This window comes from Lycium barbarum, chromosome 6 (genome assembly GCF_019175385.1).
Source record: "Lycium barbarum isolate Lr01 chromosome 6, ASM1917538v2, whole genome shotgun sequence".
Taxonomy (NCBI): domain Eukaryota; kingdom Viridiplantae; phylum Streptophyta; class Magnoliopsida; order Solanales; family Solanaceae; genus Lycium; species Lycium barbarum.
This window is the reverse complement of record NC_083342.1, coordinates 130811340-130834228: the sequence shown is the minus strand read 5'-3', so window position 1 is coordinate 130834228 and position 22889 is coordinate 130811340. Positions and strand designations below refer to the sequence as shown.

At 35.3% G+C, this 22889-nt stretch overlaps 1 protein-coding gene across 4 annotated transcripts; it reads right to left on the bottom strand.

The window, feature by feature from the left end:
• Positions 1-1981: 1981 nt before the first annotated feature.
• On the bottom strand, positions 1982-7690 carry LOC132598989 (RNA pseudouridine synthase 4, mitochondrial). 4 transcript variants are annotated; one of them, XM_060312181.1, is made up of 10 exons: positions 7320-7689; positions 6608-6652; positions 6309-6449; positions 6138-6185; positions 5972-6070; positions 5338-5451; positions 5126-5227; positions 3640-3751; positions 2769-2815; positions 1982-2682 (listed from the first exon to the last, which is right to left on the bottom strand). In XM_060312181.1, the coding sequence occupies exons 1-10, from the start codon at positions 7596-7598 to the stop codon at positions 2323-2325; spliced, it is 1347 nt and encodes a 448-aa protein (XP_060168164.1). In that variant the 5' UTR covers positions 7599-7689; the 3' UTR covers positions 1982-2322. The 4 variants fall into 4 exon arrangements, with proteins under 4 accessions (XP_060168164.1, XP_060168166.1, XP_060168167.1 ...); XM_060312183.1 differs by having other exon boundaries at positions 5972-6052; positions 7320-7688; XM_060312184.1 differs by lacking the exon at positions 7320-7689 and adding an exon at positions 7111-7194.
• Between the last annotated feature and the right edge of the window lie 15199 nt (positions 7691-22889).

Here is a 22889-nt window from a genome sequence, read left to right as displayed (position 1 = left end):
TAAATGGTTGGTGGGAGTAATTGTTAAAAATATCTACCAATTTATAGGTCTTATTTTAATAAAATATAAACTTATGGGTCAAGTTTTATATTTAAAAATTTTGAAACCATGAGATGAAATGCATGTTCAAACGCTGATTTCCATCTCAAAAAAATGTCCAAACGCTGATCTCATCTCATGATTTCAAACCATAGTTTCAAATCGCATGTCCAAACGCCTACTAAGCCTTGAGCGAGACACAAATTTCATACCGTTTTCATGCACACAATTCTGAGCAGATTTTTTAAGCCTTGAACGAGATATACACATTTCATACATTTTTCATACCGTTTTCATACACTAAATTTTAAGCGAACTTTTTAAGCCTTGAGCGAGATATACACATTTCATACAACTTTCATACATAAATTTTTGAGCGAAAAAAAAAATTTCTTAAAAAAATAAAAAGATAATGTTTTTTTTCAAAAGTATATTTTGTATAGGATTTGTGATGTTATGTTATGTAAATATAAAACTATCGTCACCTTTAGTAAATATTTCTTCTTAATATTTATGTATACGTACTTTACCCAACTCTAAAATGGCGGGTTTTGGGCATCCTTAAACTATTCCCCAAACTTAGACTACATCCTTAAAATGTCCTTCTTAGTAGAAAACATCCTCCAAGTATTTAAAAGTTTAACAACTTTCATCCTTGGTAGAAATTGTCAGAAAAAAAACTAACGGATCCCCCAAAAACATGTGCAGGTATACGTGACTCTTAGCAAAACTCTCTAAATAAGTAAATCTTCAGAAACTATCTTGAAGAATTTCCTTACAGGCCAAAAGGAAGATCATCCATTTCCTTGCTCTTTCGTTTTCCTTCAAGGAGCTCTTGATAATTTCAAAAAGAAAGCAGAAAAAAATATGAAAGAGTAAAACAATTTTCACTGTGAAACAATTTTCATGTATTGATTTCTGTGAACCATGTATATATACAAGAAGGAGATGCCTTACGAAGGCCAAAGAACCTTCTCAGCTAACAAACTTTCTGAAGTATAAATACAAAAGGGATATTATAAATATACAAAGACTTGTACTAAAATACCTTAACTAAAATCTATCCAGAATGTACATAGCTGCCTTATTTTGAGATGAGACACAATCTCCATTATGCTTTGGCCAAGTTGATCCTTCAATTTGAAACCTGTATTGTAAAGAACCAAAGCAAAACGTCTATGCACCATTTCAATTCTCTTCAATAAATCAAGTCACGCTTTCGTCTTCATTCTGAGATACGCCCGATAATATTGTCCGGCAACTGCGTTTAGCATTATGCAGAACATGTTAATTAGCAAAAAATTTCCATGTAGTTTTCATGTGATTTGACATCAAAGAATTACCATTTGAAATGTGTTTCTTCTCATCAATTGAATCTGTGACCATAAGAAGTGGTGTTTGCTGGAGATTTCCACTTCTAATAATGGAGAACGAAACTCGAATGCCAGACATTAAGATCAGAATTTTGTCTCCTCTCTATCAAATTGCCCCTATAAAATTGTTGATCTCGCTATAATTTGACTTTGGAGAAGGTGAAGATGGTGTGAAATTAAGCTTCATTCCTTTCAGTTCGTAAAGGAGAAGAAGAGTAGATCATATCTCCTCACACCTTCCTAACATTTTTTGTTACACCAAACAATGGCGTCAGAGATTTCTAATTTTCTTTTTGAGTAACTTTTTACAGCATGTCACGGAATTATGGAGGAAATTTTCTGCTGAGAGTCACGTGAACTGCACATGTTCTTGTGTGGGATCCGTTAGTTTTTTGACAATTTCTAACAGAAGGATGGAAGTTGTTAACTTTTAAATACTTGGAGGATGTTTTCTGCTAAGGAGGATATTTTAAGGATGTAGTAAAGTTTGGGGTATAGTTTAAGGATGTTTTTGGCCCAAAACTCCTAAAATGACTATAAACCACGCTAAAAAGAATAGAAGAGATGTGTGGATGGAGAAAACTTTTAAAAAATGCCTAGAAATTGCCAGGGAACATTTACAGCACCAGCTGCAATCAAGATTCTGCCAACTTTCAGAGTAAATTATGCTCCAACTTCAAGTCAATAGCCCAAGAAACTCTCTTCATTCAGCGATGATCTTGTTAACTACAAGTGCATCACATTCGCATAAATAATGGTCTCGTGACTTGACGTTCCACAAGGAAACATCATCTATTCCCAAGTTCTCGCGGGAAGATGTAATAATATAACCATATGTTCTCCAGTTAGTATCCTCATTCCAGTTCTGTAGTGCACTTGTGTTCAGTAGAAGCTATCATTCTAAGATAAATCAAGAACTCAAGCAATCCCAACTTCTTTGCATGTGGAAGGGTAAAGGAGCTTCCAGCTTGATACTTTCAACATGTACGAGATCAGCATCTGAAACTACTTGAGCTCGTTCCAAAGCTAGAGAAATGTTGGGCAAAACCATCTCCTTGCAGTGAAGGTGAAGATGAGGCTGCTTGTCTGTAATACTTCCATTCCCTAAACGAAGGCTGAAGGGATCTGTTTTTAGCCTGGGACTTTGCGCACCTCGGTTCACAGCTGAAGCTGGTGAAGGCAGATGTTTCAGCTTTCTATGAGCTTGCCAACCATACTTGTAATCCCCAACTATCGGCGTCCCTAATGCCTCAGCACAATGAACCCGCAACTTCGAAACAGAGATGGCGAAATGATCAGTCACTAGCTTAACAGCAAAAATTGAAGTTAGCATTACAGAAAAACAGTTTCCTGTACCTGGTGCTTTCGGCCGGTAAGTGGAGATAATTCTAGCCATGTGTAGCCTACAGTTCCAAAAGAGAAAAATATATATCCATAGACAAAGCTGTTTGAGAAGATATGAGAGTTGATTTCTTAAAATCGAACGAGGAACTTCCTCTCCACCAAAACAAGCAACCAAATTCTTTATAAGTGATAGTGTACCAATCCAAATAACGCAAACTACACTAGTAACTAACTTTGACCATTGGCACATCTTTCTGTTGTATAAGCAACAGAAAAACTAAGAGTGATTTGGATAATACGTGCGTAGGTGCATTCTGCAATTAAAAATCTATCCTCGAATAAGTATACTTATGAGGAGTTTTTCCCGTTTTCCAATAAAGAGAATTCATGCTATGTCAAAAAGCAGCTCAACAATAGCATAAGCCCTAATTTTCCAACTATCCAGGACCTTTATTTGTTGCCTCCATCTTGAACTATTCAGAATTGAATATCATGCTTATTTATTGAAATGATTTGCAAAAAGAAGTTTTTCACCTATAGATTACTCTTTAGGTATGGGTGAAATTTGCACACTTCACATAATCATTTGAGATTTCAATTATTAACGAGAAATTGTTATGAAGTTGGAGTCCACTCAAAAGAATTACAAATCTCTTCAACAAGAACTTCGGTCTCTCTCTCTCTCTCTCTCTCTCTCTCTCTCTTTCTCTCTCATATATATATATATATATGAGAGAGAAAAAGAGAGGGGATGCAGAGAACCCTCAGCAAGTTTTATGATTGATCTGTGTAATTTATAAGGAATAAATAACTGACCGCATTTCATCCATCAAGTTACATGCCTTTGTTTATGTACGTATTCAGGTTAGCATCCAGAACTAACCTTTCTCGGAGGATCCAATGATGCGATACTCTGTTACAGCATACTGTGCCGATGGTTCTCTGACATCAGACATAATTGTGATGCGCTCAGATTTCCCATTGTCCAACACCAGCTGAGGGAAGGAAAGCTAAGAATTCAATCTTACAAAAAGCTAATTCCTTAGCAAAAAAAATGTTTATCAATGAATCAAACAATTGATGCAGGAGAAAGAAAAGAGTAGGTCGAATTTCTGTTATGAAATCCCCCCTACGGTCCCAGACATAGCAACTCTACAGCTCCAGCACCGATAATTAACTAGCTGGAGCTCCATTAGAAAATAAGGATGCATATGATACGATTGAGTACCGGTAGGGGTTCAGGGAAAATTTGGCATTTTCCCTAGATTCATAGTTATCATAGTAATTCATACCTGTGCATATATTAGTTGTGCATTCATCATTTTTCTAAGCAAGAAATTAAGGGGGAAAAACATCATAATCATATAGATTTTAGTTTGACATGTTCAATGCATTTCTTTTATACAACAACAACATACCCAGTGTAATCCCACGAGTGGGGTTTGGGGAGGGTAAGATGTACGCATACCTTACCTCTACCTTTATGGGGACATGTTCAATGCATTTCTTTTATGAGGTTGAGATATTCAAGTCAATTATGCAACTACATAGTAAAATTCATTGGAGTTAATGAGATTGAGTCTTGAATCACGAGGCTCCAATTAACAAAGAACGAATAATTTTTTATGATAAAAAAATCCATCTAGATTCAACTCTTGGTTGGGGCCAACAGCATCCTTCGAAACTCGGAGATGATGGGGTCCACCCCTTTACCATTTTCCACTTATATGCCAGACTTAGTTCGCATGATGCAGGACTCGAACTTGTGACTTAAGCCACAAGTCCCTCAACCTTTGCTAATTGAGCTAACCCCGAGCAACAAAGAACGAGTATAGTATACAGGTCAATGAACACGAATTGAAGTCCATCTCGGATTAGAATCTACATGATTATAATGAAGTCTTAACAAAGTTCTTAAAAGTTATTTCGGACATAGAGAACTCTTTAACTTTTCATTTGTTAAAATACAAGCCATCTTTTTTGATAAAGATATCGAAGCCATCTGTTACAAGGTTGTTAAAAATCTTATATAAGTCATCACTTCCCGAAAAAAAAGAAAAAGTTAAGGGGCTCACCCCCCCCCCCCCCCCCCCGGTCTTTTGTTTTCCTATTTGTTATAGGACTCCCCTTAAATTGTCTTAAAAGATAAATTATTTAGTATTGGGATGAACATGCTCAAATAGACTAGAATGAAAGTGGGAAATTCATCTAGACAATTCCAACTAATTTGGGATAGAAACATAGTTGATTGATAGATAGTTTTTCTAAGATTGATCGATACATCCTCTTTTTTATTGTTAAAATTGATTGATACATCTTAATACATGGAGTTGCTTAAATTCGCTAAAAAAAAGATCAGTTTGCCAAACCTTTCCCAGTGGTGCTGATATTATCCCTCCGGAGCGTCTCGGACATCCTATGACAAGTGCCCAGTATTTCTTTTGCAAAATTCTTTTCTTGCTTTCAAGATCCTTTAGAAGAGAAAGGCAATATATCAGGTTTGAAAAAGAAAATCGAATTGGGAAAATAGTGCGATCATTAGCAAGTTCACCATAATATATCGCAAGGAGTAACAGTATACCTCATTTTGTGTATCAAATGTTTTCTCACGGAAGATCGAATGCAGAGCTGAAGCACTTAATTGTGTTCTTCCCATCATCAATAGTCCACTGCTGTCTCTATCCAGTCTGTGTACCTAATAATCAATAAGCTTGTCCGCAACAGGACAGACAGACATAAGATTCACCAGAAGGGTACTCAAAAGACAAACAGAAGGACATTCAGAAATTAGAATGTCTTCTAAAATAAGTAGCTGAAGAAAGGGAAGAGCAATTAGAGTAGCTTTACACAGGGAAGAGAGATTTTCTTATTGTATAACATCCATGAAACTCGTGTCTAGCAATATGGAAGTCTTCAAACAAAATCTATTGTTTCATGTGCACAGTTTCTAGATTTTAGCTAAAGAGAGAGATGTCCATTTTATGCACATATTTCTTTTCACAGCAATGAATACAAAATGCTGCAGAAAAATTAGGACAAAAACAGCTACAGTTACTTGTTAAATCAATGAAAACAGAAAAACAAAAGAGAACAAATAAATAAAATGTTAATAGTACATCCTAGATATGAGCATTGTGATTTTGAACACACACTAAAGAAAGAAAAACAGGCAATTGATTTGGAAAAAATATAAACGCAGAAACCATGAAACTTACCAGGCGAGGGGCCTCTGAGTACTCGTATTTCATATACTTAGCAGCAAGTTCATCTAAACTACGTTTTATGCCAATTCCACCCTGTCCAAAGTTCCATTTCTGTAAGAAGAACATCAACTCTCACAACCCCAAAAAAAAAAAAAAAACTTGGGGGTTGACAACTAACCTGAACTGGCATTCCTGGAGGTTTGTTGACCACAATAATCTCTGGATCCTGAAATTTTTTCAGCAAAACAGAACTGCATCAGACTTAAAAAGCACATAGGTTGTGTTTGTTCCCCTTCATATGCAATTGGTTTGGGGATGTAAGTCCAAAAATGAGCAATAGATTTCGGACCTTATACAATTCGAGGCTATGTACAAACTTCCTTTCTTCTTCGCTAGAAGGGTAATCAACAACTTTCTCGGAGGGAAACTTCTCAACAGTTATTGGAAGAAATATTCGATCTCCAATGTTCATTGACTCCTTCGCAGAAACCTTCCAGAAACATGAGATATTAGATTAAGACTTTGAAAATGCATAGAATTGGTCAGATAGCAGTAGAATGCGTCTCATTGAGATGTCAAGAGATGAGACTAGGAAGATATCTTATGTCAGAATCAACAATTAAATCCCAAAAGAGAAACAAATCATACCCTCTTGGGTCTCTGTTCTTCAACATTAGAAGATTCTCTTCGAACCTGGAAAAAACAACATTGCTAAATCAACCATGTGACATACCGTAGAAGAAACGTTAGAAGTAATTCCCTTTTAGTTTTGATAAGTAAGACACGTAATAAGTAATTCTTGTCAAAACTTAACGAAGGCTCATAATTGAGAATAATCTGTTCATCCCTGACAATGGCTTTTAACATGTCGAGAGAGCAAGAGATCTCTAACTTAATAATACGTTTAGCAACAAATTCCATATATAGATTTTGCATCATTCAGCCTTGTCTTACTTTTGGTTAAAAAAACAAATGCAGAAAGAAACATAATATCTAACATAGCTGCAAAATATTGGGAGTTAGAATATCTACTAATAGTCGCGGAATTCGTCAGGAAATATTCTTCCATAAAGTTGTTAAAGAAATGTATTCTCTTTTACAAAGTATGCCCAGTCAAAAAGCTGAAAACAAGTTCAAATAAGATGACAAACTGTAAATATCAGGCATGAGCATTGCATTACGGAACTTTCTATTCGGAATATGCAACTGAAATAAATATCATTGGCATATTATAGGAAATTTAGGCAAAAAAAGTTGTATCTTTTCCTTTAAAAGTATAGAGTCATAAAAAGATACGACACCATTAATGTGTAAAGAAGCGTAGTAACAAAAATAATTATATATCGTAACATTATGCGACCTGTCTTAAGCGAAAAAGTTTCTGGACGAGGGACTTAGGCAACTCAGGGCAGCAACGCTGAATCCATTTAAGTGCTGTGACGGAATTATCCATTTTAACACCGGCGAGCTCCCTCCCTAAAGCAGCACCGTTAACGGCGGCAGTAAAAGGTGGTAGGGTGAACCACTTATTGCCTTTCTCATTTTCATTTTTATTATCAGTTACTGTGGTGCCGCAGTAACACTGACACCGGTAAAAAGATGAGTGCGGTGTCTTGACGACTCGCCGGAGTAGTGACATAGCGGTCGGTGGTTCTTTGGGGCTTTTGGGCTTTTGTAATGACCCGACAGGGGTTTTAACGGATTCCGTTTCAATTATTTGACCTAGAGCCCGTTTGGATTGGCTTATAAGTTGTTTATAAGCTGATTTCAGCTTTTTTGAGTGTTTGGCTAGTCAGCTTAAAGTCATTTTGTGCTTAAAATAAGCTCAAAAAAATAATTGGGCCCATATGACTTAACTTATCTAAAGCAGCTTATAAGCTGAAAACAACTTATAAGCCAAAAAAAATAAGTTAGATTACCCCAACTTATTTTTTTTAGCTTATAAGCTGCAAACAACTTATAGGCATAAGCCCATTCAAACAGGCTCCTATACCATTAGGGGTCTTTCAAAATGATCCTGAACTTTTGAACACTGTTACACTTTCGTCCTTGAACTTATGGCTTTCATTGTTTCCTCAATTTGGAAAAGTTTTTCAACAAGCGTTGAACGTCTTATGAAGTTAATATAATGAAGTTGTTTACACAAAGAAAAAAGTGTTGCCCGTCCTTTTTTTTTTTTTAATGGTATCAGGGATATACTTCGGAGTTCGACTAACTCAAATTTGCACTAGAAAATCTCATTGTAGAAGTAAAGATTTTCTATCAAATATGACTTCATTATCTCAAACCCAAATCTCTTGTTAAGATTGGGACGCCATTATCATCCCAGCCTTTGACAATATTGTTGGTCGTCCTTTACAAATATAATAATCCCAAATTATAAGTACACCAAATGCTAACAACCATCGGAGAATAAATTTTAAAAGTTGGAGATTTAATAAAAACTAAGTTAGATTAAAAACAATGTTGTAAATTGGACAAGGAACAATCTTAGTATTATGTACTATAGTCTATACGAAGCGTAAATAAAAAGATATTGTAATCTATCGGAAAATAAAAACAAGCGGAGATTAAAACTTAACTGGAAATTATATCAAGTTTTCTATATGTAATTTATACCAATAAAGAGTCTCACTCACAAACTTGACGCATGTAGTAATTTATCTCCATTCACAAAAGTTCTTTCAAAAGGACACATCTAATACACTTGGTTGAGCTGTAAAAGTGAGAGATTAAGTTGTAATATCAATAAATGAAGCTTCACCATTAATGGTGAACTTAAGCTTCACGAACAAGCAAACAACAAGAGAGAAGAAAACTCGGAGAGAAATATCTCATTTCATTAGAATGAAGAAGTATGTCGTGTATACAAGCATGTTGCTCTATATATACACCGCTAACCGACTATGCTAACTACCTTGACAGCTGGATCCTAGCTGTGCTAACTAACTAACAGCTGGCAACTAAACTACAACTAATCATGAGCTTAACTAACACTAATTAACACTAATCATGAGCCTAACTAATGCGAATATACAGAGGGATATACATATGCAGAAATGTGGCTAAATGTATCCATATATCTCGATACCCCCCTCAATTTGGAGGTGAGGTAAACACAGTCAACTTGTCTAAAATGGAATGGTGCTTGACACCAGTGAAAGCCTTAGTTAGAATGCCAGCCAGTTGATCACCAGTGCTAATGTGATGAAGGGAGATGAGGCCTTCTTGGAGCTTAGTCCTCACAAAGCGACAATCTACTTCAATGTGCTTAGTCCTTTCGTGAAAGACAGGATTATTGGCAATTTACAAAGTGGATTGACTATCACAGAACACACGAAAGGGATTAGCAAATGAGACAGTTAATTCAGCAAACAGTCTATGCAGCCAGGCAAGTTCACCAACCATCTTTCTGAGGGATCTGTACTCAGCCACAGCTGAGGAGAGGGATATAGTTTCTTGTTTCTTGCTCTTCCAACTAATTGGATTGTTGCCTAGGAGCACAATGTAACCAGAAACAGACTTTCTAGAGTCAGGAGTACATGACATGAATATGTCCAGGGTAGGATCATTCTTAAGGTATCTAAGCATGTGGAAAGCAGCTGATAAGTGAGGTTGTCTGGGATCTTGCATGAATTGACTTAAGTGTTGTACACCAAATGCAATATCTAGTCTTGTATTAGTGAGAAATTTGAGTTTCCCAACTAGTTTTCTGTAGTAAGTAGGATCATCCAAGAGTAGTCCTTCACGAGCTCTGAGTTTGATGTTAGGATCAAGTAGTGATGATAAAAGAGACTGAGAATCACAGTGATACTCTTTGAGAAGATCCAACACAAACTTCCTTTGAGAGATCAGAATCCCATCATCCTTGTATATTACTTATAAGCCCAAGAAGTAATGAAGTTCCCCAAGATCCTTGATCTTGAACTGCTGGTGTAGGAAGGCTTTGAGTTGAGTGATCTCTTCAAGATCAGTACCAGTAAGCAAAATGTCATCAACATAGACTACAATAAAAACAACTGAACCATTATGTTTTCTATGAAACAAAGAGTAATCATGCATAGAATGATTGTATCCTCTAAAGTTCAGGGGCAATGAGTGACCTTCCAATAGTCATTTTGACAACAGGACTGAAGGTTTCAGTATAATCTATGCCATGGTGTTGAGTGTCTCCTTTCACAACCAACCTGGCTTTGTACCTTTCTATGCTACCATCAGACTTGTGCTTAATCTTGTATACCCATTTACATCCAATAGCCCTCTTGCCACTAGGCAGTGGCACAAGATCCCAGGTGTTGTTATCATGAAGAGCTGTGAATTCTTATGTCATGGAAACTTGCTAAGCAGGGTCCATGGCAGCTTCTCTATATGATGATGGTTCACAATCATGACAGATGTTCATGGCAAGTAATTGACTTGTGGAATCTAGAGTATCAGGAGAAATATGGTGTTTGTACAAAAATGAAACTTGTAGAGAATGACCAGGTGGTGGTTTGAGTTTAGGCAGAGTGTAGACATAATCCTTAAGGTGAGATGGTAAGTTGTGAGTCCTATTGGATGTCCTAGTTAGTAGAGTAAGAGAAAAGGGAGTAAGAGTAGGTACAAGTAAGGTATCATTTAGGTAAGATGAGCTAGGTGTATGTGTAACTGAACTAGGAGGTGAAATGAGAGGTTGAGTATTTGAATGTGCATGTGACATAATGGGAGTAGTAGGATGAGGACTGGTTGGAGACTGTTCACAGGTAGGACTCTGAGTAGAAGAAAAATCATGCTCAAAAGGAGGGGAAGATGCATGAATGGTAGGAGATGGAGTGGATACACATAAAGGGAATATATTCTCATGGAACACTATCTCTCTTGAAACTTGAATTTTCTTGGTTATCAGACTTAACACCTTATAACCCTTTGTTCCAAAGAGATATCTTACAAACACATGTGGAGTAGCTCTTAGATCAAATTTGGCTATGTGTGGCTTTAGGGTAGGGGGATAACATAAGCAACCAAAGCTTCTAAGGTGTGAGTAGAAAGGTTTTTGGTTGTATAGGATCTCCAATGGGCATTTAGACTTGAGGGGTGCAGATGGTAGTCTGTTCACAATATAGGTTGCAGTTAAGATGCATTCACCCCAATATTTAATTGGAGTTTAGATTGGAAAAGGAGTGCCCTTGCTATCTCAAGTAAGTGCTTGTGTTTTCTTTCTACAATGTCATTTTGTTGTGGTGTGTAGGGGCAGGATTTCTGATGTATGATGCCTTTAGATTGGAAAAATAATGTGGACTCATTGTTATTGCATTCTAAACCATTATCAGACCTGAGAGTTTGTACTGTTGTTTTGAATTGGTTTTCAACCATGTTCACAAAGGCTTTAATGACATGTAGGGAATTGCTTTTACAGCTAAGTAAATGTGTCCAAGTGGTTCTACTAAAGTCCTCTACAAGGGTGATGAAGTATTTAAACTTGTCATGAGTTGGAGTCTGATATGGACCCCAGAGGTCAACATGGAGGATCTCAAATATCTTAGTGGTGTTGTGTGTTTTAAGGGGAAATGGCAATCACTATCTTGCCATGGGGCGAATAAGGCAAAAAAAAGGTTGTCTAGAAGAGAACTCCACTGATATTGAGGATATGTTTTTCATTTTCACAAATGGAACATGACTAAGTCTGTAGTGCCATAGCAAGTTATCATCAAACTTATGAGAAACAGTAGAGAAACTATCAACAACATTGTTTTTATTATTGTGAATGGAGTTTATTACAAATGAGTAGGGTTGATAGGAGTGGGAATGACTTGGACAATGCACCTTGCTAACATGAGATGGAAGACTAGGAACAAGATTTGGATGACTTTGACATTGCACTTTGCTATTACAACAGAAATGACTAGAAACATGAAAAGAAACTTGAGTCTTATTCTGATCTTCAGGAGTGTTCCTTTGTATGCAGTTTGAACAAATGAAGTATAGACCATTAAAGACTTTACCAATTTCCAGAGGGCTCTTCATTGAAGGGCCCTGCAAAATACAAAAAATGTCAGAGAATGAAGCAACACATTTAAGATGCATCACTAAGGAATGAATGGAGATCAGATTGTACTTACTTGGTTTGAACTCTCTTTGCTTCACATCTTGAATTAGTATAGCAAAGGCCTGTGCCATAGATGGCAAGGGATTCATCATCAATATGCTTCCCCTAATCATGGTTGTTATACCCTATTTTAACCGGGGTCAAAATAGTTTACAGCATTCCGATAATTTCTGGGTTATTTAAAGTTAGGGAGTCGCCACCTAATTATTTACGGTGAATTAGAACACTAAAGTTCATTAAAGTTATTTTTAAAATTAACTCTGTTTAAGATCTACGAAACTTAAGATTCTAAGTAAGGGTTCAACTAATCTAGAGAGAAGGTATTAGGCATCCTCTAAGATCCATTAACAATGGTTAACCGATCGGACTTAACTAGTTAGACTAAAGCTCGCTAAAGTTCTTTTGTTTTTTAAAAAAAAGATACTATTGTTTTTTTTTTTAAAAATTACTAAGTGGGTATATAAAATTACTAGTTAAGTAATAAAATAATTATTAAAGTGAGTTTTTCAAAAAGTGAGGGTGTTTGATTAGCCAATATCTGAAGCATGGGTTGATATTAAAATTATCTAACTTTTCAAAACATGAGACCACACAAATTTTGACTCAAAGGTCCAACTTTAACAAAGCAAGCCTTTTTTTAAAAAAAGGCATTATATTTGCACCTGTAGGAAAACAACTTAAGAAATTAGAAAATTCGAGTCGAGTTCAAATTATCACAGCAAACTTCGAACACTTTGGAAAAGACTAGATACTAGGAAAATAGTTTGAGAAAGTCCTTTTCTCTTCAAATGCCCCCAAAATGAAGTAATTTTATATTCAAACTTGAAATCTTAATTTGGATTCATAATCTTAAAACGTATCCAAGGATCATATTCGACGAACTGTAAGTCACGAATCGACTTGGCTAGCAATTAATAATCACATAACTGAGATAAAAATGTTAGTCACACCCAACAAATAAACAAGTAAGGTGAAAATAATCAACAGCCAAACTCGACTCCCAATAGTAAGATTATATTTTTCTGTGGTGCGCTTTTAAGGCGATGTAAGGCTGGCAACGAGCAAGAGAGGATGTGGATGTGCGGACTCATTGTGATAGCGGCGTCGTTGAGTTTCAAAGTGAAACTCGTTGGCTCCGGTATATCATGCAAAATAATAAAAGCATTGTGGTTAGAAAAAAGAGATGTGATTTTTTAGTATTTAAGATCTTCAATACAGGTAGATAGATGTCATCAAATAGTCATTCTCCAATGAGTAAACATCGAGACAGAATGGAGCAACTCTAAACATTTAACCATAGCAATTTCTAAATCAAGTACATGAAGAAGAGACACAATATCGTTGAATAAACTATTTCAAGAAACTTGAATTTCATCCAAAGTCCAGAACTTGGAAGAGACCAGACTAATCAACATGGATAGTATCCATTTTGAGCATCTCAGCCATAATTCAACCAGAAAATGTCATCGAACATGTAGAAGATTCCTTGTGGTGCTAACCATTTGAATTACGGACATAACGAGATAGATTAATTAACATCACCCACTACGACTCAGGCAGTAATGCATCAAGACAGTATGAACTACACGAGCAGGGAAGTCATAGATCATTTTTGGTATTGATTAAAAGATTAGCCATTACTGCTAGTATAATAATGTCTGATAAGGAAAGTACCATGATTTCATAACCAAAGCTTCGAACAGAGACCTAAGAACATACTTTTTTTTTGTATAATAAACTATAAATCGGGACAGTAGCATATCGAAATGTGAACCAAGACACTAACATTTTATCAAACCTTCATACATGTGATTAAAGGGATGAATAAAAATAACCCATCAAAAAAAAAATCCTTCCAAGCCTTCCTAACATTTATGCTTATTCACGTAGTACATGAAAGAAACAACGAATAAGATTTCAGGAAGATTTAGGCGTGACATGTAGCAGAAGAAAAACAAATTAATTTAACCAAGCAGAATCATAATCACGCTTTAAACATTCGCTACCAGAACATCTGAAAATAAGATCTAAACCAGCAAAGGTAGTAGGCATGGAGGGTGTAAATGAACAAAGCAGAATCAGATTTACTCAACACAAACTAGATCATGAACATGGATTTTCTATTCCGAAGGCATGATTTTACACTAGGGAACTCTAATTCATGCTTTTATTTCAAACGAACAGATTCATTACACACTACCAATAAAAGAAAACAGAGAAAAAACTAAAGCTTAAGATTCACCGACCTTTTGTGGGTGTAGTGAACGGGGTTTCAGTCTCCGATTTACACTCGATCTCAAAGTAACAGTAGAGTAAAACTGCTTAACATTTCAAATGGGTATATCCAGATATAGTGATTGAAAGTATAAGTATTTCAAGTGGGATCTGACCGAACTCGAAACAGAATGGTATTTTAACAAATCCCCGATTTAGAGTAGTAATGGAAAAATAGAAAAATTGAGGGTAGTAAAGTATCCGTCCTGTTCTGTTCCCCTCTTTGGCTGAGGACTTAAAGACGTACTTATAGGTGTCGAAAACTAGGGTTTTGAGCGAGCGGGAACTTGAAAATCAAAATTCGAAAGTCGAGTCAAAGCTTCTGCCAATCTGAACGTTGGAATCCTTTCACGTGATTCAGATTCGGATGGCTAAACTCTCTCTGATTTTGGAGATTGTCGTGTCTTGAAGCAAAAAAGGGAAGGTCTTTCCCTTTCAACAACAGAATAAGCAAATAAAGTAGACGTAGGGACGATTTTTGCACGGAAATGGAAAGGCAAAGATCTGCCATTGCTAAAGGGAAACAAACCTTTTGTTGAAACAGGAAAACAATGAGAGAGATGAAGAAGAGAGAGAACAAAGGGTGCGGCTGGTTAGGAAAGAAAGAGATAGGTTTTAGGTTTCAACTGATTGAAAATAAATGGGCCGAACGGGTCAAGGGTGATGTGGGCTGGATCGGGTAGAGGAATAATGTGGGCTGATCTGTTTAAATAAATGATGGGCTGGTCACGAATTGGGCTGATTTTGTTGGGTATTTCTCCTTCTAATTAATTCGTTTTGGGCGTCTTCATCTTAATAATTTGGACCGGAATTAACCACTTTCAAATATATAATACAACTCCTTATTAAAATAAATAATCGTGCAATAAATATTTGAAAGTATTAATATAATGCTTTGTTAAGTAAATTTGAAATAATTCGTCCGAATTATTAACGATCAAGAAACGCAGATAAATTAATTGAAGGAAAAGTGAGACAAAATTGCGTGTCAACAATGGTATAAACCTGATTTAGTCCCATAAGGAATTAGATTAACCTCCTATCCTGCTCAGCCTTGTGCATGTTATCCTTGGCACCACAATTACATGCACAACTACACTGAGCCTTGGAGTTCAGGTTACTCAGCTCGTCCCAAAGTTTCTTCATCTTTGTATAGCATGTGGTGATGTCCAAAACTCCTTGATTCAAGTCATTTATCTCCTTTTAAATTTGGAACCATTTTGCCCTATTGGTTTGACCATATCTATCCTCTAGTTCCCTCCACAGTTCCATTGAATCAGAGACATATTCTACACTGTCTGCAATGTCCTTACTGAGAGAGTTTAGGATCCATTGAGTCACCATATCATCACATCTCTCCCATTGTCGACAATTTGGGGAATTCGAATCAAGTTTCTTACATTCTCCATTTATGAAGCCTAGTTTGTTCTTAACTGAGAGTGATCTAAGTATACCTCTTGTCCATGAATAATATCCTATTCCTTCAAATCGAGTTAGAACTACGGAGATACCTGGATTATCAGATAGATGAATATACAATGGATTGGTTGCATCGATTGTGGTAGCACCAGTAGTTGTTTCTCTCCACCATTTTCCTTTTGTAAACTCGTATATCAACTAAACAATATTGTGTTTTCAACTGAATTTTGATCACAAATTGATTTAAGCAAGTTCATATGAGCCAATTGAAAGTATATATTGAAGAATTATCCAAAACAAACTTCGAACTTATGAGAAGAACAAACAATTCTCATAAGCAGCAAAATTGAAAGAAAATTGAAAAGGAATGCAGATAAGAGAAGTGTATATCGATATGGCATATCAGTTGTATACATGCTCTGATACCATGTAAAAGTGAGAGATTAAGTTGTAATATCAATCAATAAAGCTTCACCATTAATGGTGAACTTAAGCTTCACGAACAAGCAAATAACAAGAGAGAAGAAAACTGGGAGAGAAATATCTCATTTCATTAGAATGAAGAAGTATGTCATGTATACAAGCATGTTGCTCTATATATGCACTGCTAACCGACTATGCTAACTTCCTTGACAGCTGGATCCTAGCTGTGCTAACTAACTAACAGCTGGCAACTAAACTACAACTAATCATGAGCTTAACTAACACTAACTAACACTAATCATGAGCCTAACTAATGCGAATATACAGAGGGATATACATATGCAGAAATGTGGCTAAATGTATCCATATATCTCGATACCCCCCTCAATTTGGAGGATTGCTCATGTACGGTGCCACAACCTTTCTTTTTCCTCCCCAGGTACAATGATCCTCGGCCACATATTATAATTTCAGTATAACGTATTTCCAAATCAAACAACTCATAACAGTATCGTCTAAAAGGTACATCCAGATGAATTTTCGTGGACTCCTCCCAGAATTGGGGAAGAAACCTAACTAGCTTCCTCGAATTTGGACAAAGTAAAAAACTAGTGTATATGTTTGAATTTTGATACTTTCCCCTACGTACTAAAATATAAGCTGGACTGTATATGATATTGCTTTCACTTGTTAATTTGAATGGCGGCTAATTAAATGGTAGGCCAATCTACCCGTGGAAAACTAAAAAGTGTCACAGTAACTGTATAGTTGAAAATTCTGCGGAATGAGTTATGAGTGTACATTTACAACCATTGATATAAATATATGTGTACTTAAAGAAATTCCTTATTATTAAATAATATAATATGCGATAAACTTTAATTTCTTTATATATTGTTATACAAGAAGAGACCGCATCAACCTCTTTCACTATCACACATGAAGAATAACTAATTACGTACACAAACCACACTAAATGCATCAAACCTTTGACATAATCCACAATATCTGGTACAAGTGATCGACACGTAAAACCTTTTTTGTCTTCTTAAGAATTGCTGAGTTTTATTGACAACCTACGTACTTGTTGCTTTATAGTATAGTACTATATATTTCTTGACTTTTGCATGAGATGAACCACTAATTATAAGTTTCTTAAAATTATGGCTAACTCTGAGGAAATTTATTACTTATGGTGCCCCTCACCAGGACTAGGACCAGAATGTAAAACATCAACTTCAAAATCATCACTAGGTTTCTCAAAATCTCCATATCCGTGATGGCCAATTCCAGGACTAGGCCCAGAGTGTTTCACCACAACATGAAAATAAGGTTTTTTTGGGTTTTGCTCCATTAATGGCCTAGCTTCTGTGGCACGAAACAAAACGGAGCTCATCAAAAGGAGATGAAGAAAGAAGAATATTGTGAAGTATTGAATTACCTGAGCCATAGAAAGTATTATTTTATTAATAAGGACGAGTACTTTGTGTGTAGGCTCTTCTTACTTTGGGAATATTGTAAGAATGGTTATGCTATAAAAACATTCATGCTTGGGTATTTATACAGAAATGAATGGGAGTTTGCATGTAATACTATCAATATCGACATAAATTTTGACTTAGAAAAAGCATTATTTAGGGTCCTTCAATATTATTGACAAGTAGCCAAATATTGAGTAAAGAAAACTGGTACATTACCCAAAGAGTGTATTTAAGAATGTGAAGTAAAAGATCTAGTTTGGAAGATGACTCCATCAATAAGGTAGGATCAAAAGGTACTGAAAGTTGTCTGTGGAATATAATTTTTTGTCAACGTTTTGTCAAGTTTCAAGGTCACGTGTCACCTAATTAAGTTGCTATATTGAGCATGAAATATGTCATTTTTTGATAGAATAATGAGAACGAGGATGATCAATATTGGTAGCTGGAGATCAGATTGGAGAAGCTTTTATTTTATTGTTGTTTTAAAGAAAAAGAATAAAAGAAGAAAAGGTTGAATAGTACCAGTAGCAAATTCCTTTGAAGTGAAAGCGTTCTATTTTTTTTATTAACTTAAAAATCACCAAAAAAATGATTGATGAACAAGATGTAAGGGTTCTAAAAATTGGACGCCTTCATTTTTTTTATTTATAAACGCTATCAAATCAACGCAGGAAGATCAAGAGGGAAACTTTAGTAGTAAAAAAGTTAGCGCTTCGGTTTGTAACAATCTTGCAAAACCTGGTAATCTTAGTATTATCAACTCCTATGTACCTACTACTTAGTATTAAATAAATAAATCTTTAGTTAAAAAAAAAAAAGCCTATCAAATCATCCAAAAAAAATAAAAAATCAACACGTAATTAATTAACCTCCATAAAAAATGGAATTTGTGATCTTGAAATTAAAATATGATAGGTTACTTTATATAATATGAAAATGTAATTTGGTAGTGTGAAATATTTTTACAGTATATACAAATTAAAAGTGAACAAATCCCTGCCATTACATATATTTTTCATGCTTTTGTCCGTAATAAAATTCAAATCAATAACGTGCATCTAATCCACAGGAAAATTCCCTTCATCCTTAGCTTCACGGTGAAATATTTGACTTAGACTACAGCATGCTGACATTAGAAACTATTGCGATCAAATGAAATTAATTAATTAGCATCTAACTATTTGAAAGTAAGAATGTTTTTTAACGAAATCAAGCTTTTCTTTAAGTTTCTCTAAAACTCGCGCTATGCATGGCATAAATTGTCCTGCATGCATGCATCTGTCCACATATATTCATTTAGTAGGATTAGCAGTGCCTTTTTCTTCCAGCACATTAATTTATGCTCAACAACAAAGTTTGTTAGCCAAATCGCGTGTACTTAACTTTATTTAACTATTTGTAAACAGTAATTCAAACCTCTGTTTCTCTTTTAAGAAAATATTATTAATACTCCCTATTCCATAAGAATCGCGAGCGATTGACTAGTTAACAAAGAGGAAGTGATTTTAAGAACGCAATGTACCCGTCCATGTTATTGAAACTTGCAAGTTCGTTAAAAGGAGAAAGGACTTTGGAATAAATGGCAGACCCACTAATTATCACTGTTTTAACTTGAAAAATCGCAACCCCTTTACCTTTTTGGGCTGTTGAGATCTCACGATTTAACAATCTTATAAGTTACTAAGACTTTAGGAAAAGGACCTAACTTATTTAATTCCCCTCCCCAAGAGGGGGGGGGGGGGGGGTTGCAGTGTGCAAGGGTGAGGAGAATTGGTTTTGAATTTCGGTACTAAATACTTCATAAAAAAAGTTGATTTTTATGCATTACATGAGTGTATAGATGTTTTACGATCAAGTTAAATCAACTTACACCAACTAATTTGGTATTTCTCATAACAAGTATTGTAAAATAGCTTAAAACATAAACTAATAAAGGGTTGGTAGTTACAAGGAATAAAAACCACTTTCTAGATCATGAAGTATTGATTTAGTAGGGGTGAAGACCACTTTCTCTGCTTAATAATCATAATCAATAATATAATTTAGTATTATTAGTTAAATATTAAAATGTATTCCAACAGAAGATATATCTTAGATAAGGAAGGAAGATATAATCAATAATATAATTTCGCCGCACCGTTAGTAGTCGTGGCGAAGAGTACAAGGAAGAAGAGGGCAATTGGCGCGAATGCCCTTCAAATGCGCTGGTCTTTAATTTTTGCCCTTGTAATGCGTGGTCTTTAATATTTGTCCTTCTAAGCTAAAAGATAATAAGAAAAAGACGTTACTACCTCTACCCATAACATATAAAAACCTGAAAGTCTGTTACGAACCCCAAACATCCAATTAAACCTATCCATCATTCCAATAACAAACCTTTCAATCGTTCCATCATTCCAACATTTCACCGGAGAAATCTCCATTGATTTTGCTGCTACAACATCGGAAAAGGTAAATACATAATATATAGCGTTTAAATTGAACGTAATTCAACTCAATTTGATGCTTTATTAAGTTTAGATTTGTTAATATTTGAAAATAACAACAAATCATCTTCTATGAACTAAACAACTGATATTCAGTTGAGATTCAACATTGCGAATCATAATTTTACTCAACAACATAGAATTGATCAAATTTATTGCTTTGTTCTGATTTTGATTAGTTTATACGTTCCATTTGATTAGTATACAATGCTCAATGACTTAGACTTGAAATTACAGTAACTTCAGTTGACAAAAAATAATCAGGCAAAGTTCTGAACAAGTATGCCGGAGGAGGCACAAGTTCACCTTGCAAAAGAATAAAGTATGCCGTTAGAGTCAAACTTTCATTTTCATAAGCAAAACATCAAGTATACAAGTATTAAGAACTAGAAAAGTATGCCGGAGGAGGCAGAAGTTTACTTTACAAAAGAACAAAGTATGCTGTTAGAGGCAACTTTCATTTTCATAAGCAAAATAAAAAAGTACACAAGTCTGCCGGAGGAGGCAGAAGTTCACTTTACAAAAGAATAAAGTATGCTGTTAGAGGTAAACTTTCATTTTCATGAGCAAAACAAAAATTTACGCAAGTGTTAAGAACTAGAAAAGTATGCCGGAGGAGGCAGAAGTTCACTTTACAAAAGAACAAAGTATGCTGTTAGAGGCAACTTTCATTTTCATAAGCAAAATAAAAAAGTACACAAGTGTTAAGAATTAGACAAGTCTGTCGGAGGGGGCAGAAGTTCACTTTACAACAGAACAAAGTATGCCGTTAGAGGCAAACTTTCATTTTCATGAGCAAAACAAAAATTTACGCAAGTGTTAAGAACTAGAAAAGTATGCCGGAGGAGGCAGAAGTTTACTTTACAAAAGAACAAAGTATGCTGTTAGAGGCAACTTTCATTTTCATAAGCAAAATAAAAAAGTACACAAGTGTTAAGAATTAGACAAGTCTGCCGGAGGAGGCAGAAGTTCACTTTACAAAAGAACAAAGTATGCTGTTAGAGGCAAACTTTCATTTTCATAAGCAAAACATCAAGTATACAAGTGTTAAAACTAGAAAAGTATGCCGGATGAGGCAAAAGTTCACTTTACAAAAGAACAAAGTATGCTGTTAGAGGCAACTTTCATTTTCATAAGCAAAATAAAAAATTAGACAAGTCTGCCGGAGGGGGTAGAAGTTCACTTTACAAAAGAACAAAGTATGCCGTTAGAGGCAAACTTTCATTTTCATGAGCAAAACAAAAATTTACGCAAGTGTTAAGAACTAGAAAAGTATGCCGGAGGAGGCAGAAGTTCACTTTACAAAAGAACAAAGTATGCTGTTAGAGGCAACTTTCATTTTCATAAGCACAATAAAAAAGTACACAAGTGTTAAGAATTAGACAAGTCTGCCGGAGGAGGCAGAAGTTCACTTTACTAAGGAACAAAGTATGCTGTTAGAGGCAAACTTTCATTTTCATGAGCAAAACAAAAATTTACGCAAGTGTTAAGAACTAGAAAAGTCTGTCGAAAGGGGAAAAACTTCAGTTTACAAAATTACAAAGTAGGCCGTGAGAGGCAGACTTTCATTTTTCATAACCAAAACAAAACATTATTAACAAAACAGCACCAAAAACACATAAGATTGCATAAAAACCAAAATTATTAACAAGACAACACCAAAAAACCAAGACATACATAAATTAACTTAATTCATGAAGTTATGCCGGAACAAGCATAACTTTATGCCGGAACCGGCATAACTTCAGTTTCAAAAACCAAGAACTCTGCCGGACCCGGCATATGTTGCCTCAGACAAACACATTCTTCACAAAAACCAGATTATTAAACAAAAACAGCAACAACAACATAAAACAGCTGTTCACAGGCAAAACTTCAAAGATTCAACAAAGAGAAAACCAAAACGCATATCAAAATCAACTAAAACATATTACGACATTCATAATACGACATTCAAAAAACCAAAATATATACATGGGGAACGAAACTAAAGTTCAAAAAATCATACAGACACTATTACAAAACACTATAATTTTAAATAAAAAAGGATCAATTAAATATAAAAAACGACGAAGACAAAGATATTAATTCAACAAACAACAATTTAACATAAAAACAAATATTGAAACGAGCAAAAGATCCAAATTCGTACCTAAGTTTTAGAACAGATGAGACAGACACAAAATAGAGGAGGAAAGAAGAAGCAAAAAAAGAAAAGAAAAGGGCAAATGACGAAATAGAAAGGGTTTTAGTGGGGTAAGGGTAATTTAGTAAAAAAACTTTCATTAAACAGGCGGCAGGGGCAAAAATTAAAGAAGGCATAAATGAGGGGCAAAGTATAAAGACCAGCCCAAAAGAAGGGCAGTCCACGCAAAAAATTGTTTCCAGGCTTTTTAGTTAGTTGGGCCGATCCACATTCCGGTCTTTGTTAAGTTGTTTATAATGGCCCGTAATGGTAACATATTAGACAACATTTTTTTGTGCGGAATGTCCTTCAAAGGCACTGGTCTTTAATTTTTTTCCCCTGAAATTTGAAATCTTTGATTTTTGTCCTTTGTCTAAAACCCATGAGTTCCGCGTTCGAACTCCCGCTCAGTAAAATATTTGCAAAAAAAAATTGCAAGTTTGTAGCAAACTTAAGCCTATTCGGGCAAAGTGCCCGAAAAGTTAGGCCTTAAGGCCTAATTTTGGGTAAAAGTTTGCCTTACAATTTTTTTATTTTTTACTAAGCCGATGTTCAAACCAAAAACCTCAGCATATTA

What these genes read in the sequence shown, in the direction of transcription:
- LOC132598989 (XM_060312181.1), bottom strand. Translation starts at nt 7,598, where the DNA reads ATGTCACTACTCCGGCGAGTCGTCAAGACACCGCACTCATCTTTTTAC. An exon ending in CTCCAGGAATGCCAGTTCAG is followed by an intron (nt 6,071 to 6,137) that starts GTTAGTTGTCAA and finishes TTCTTCTTACAG; the next exon opens with AAATGGAACTTTGGACAGGG. An exon ending in TATCAGCACCACTGGGAAAG is followed by an intron (nt 3,752 to 5,125) that starts GTTTGGCAAACT and finishes TCCTTCCCTCAG; the next exon opens with CTGGTGTTGGACAATGGGAA.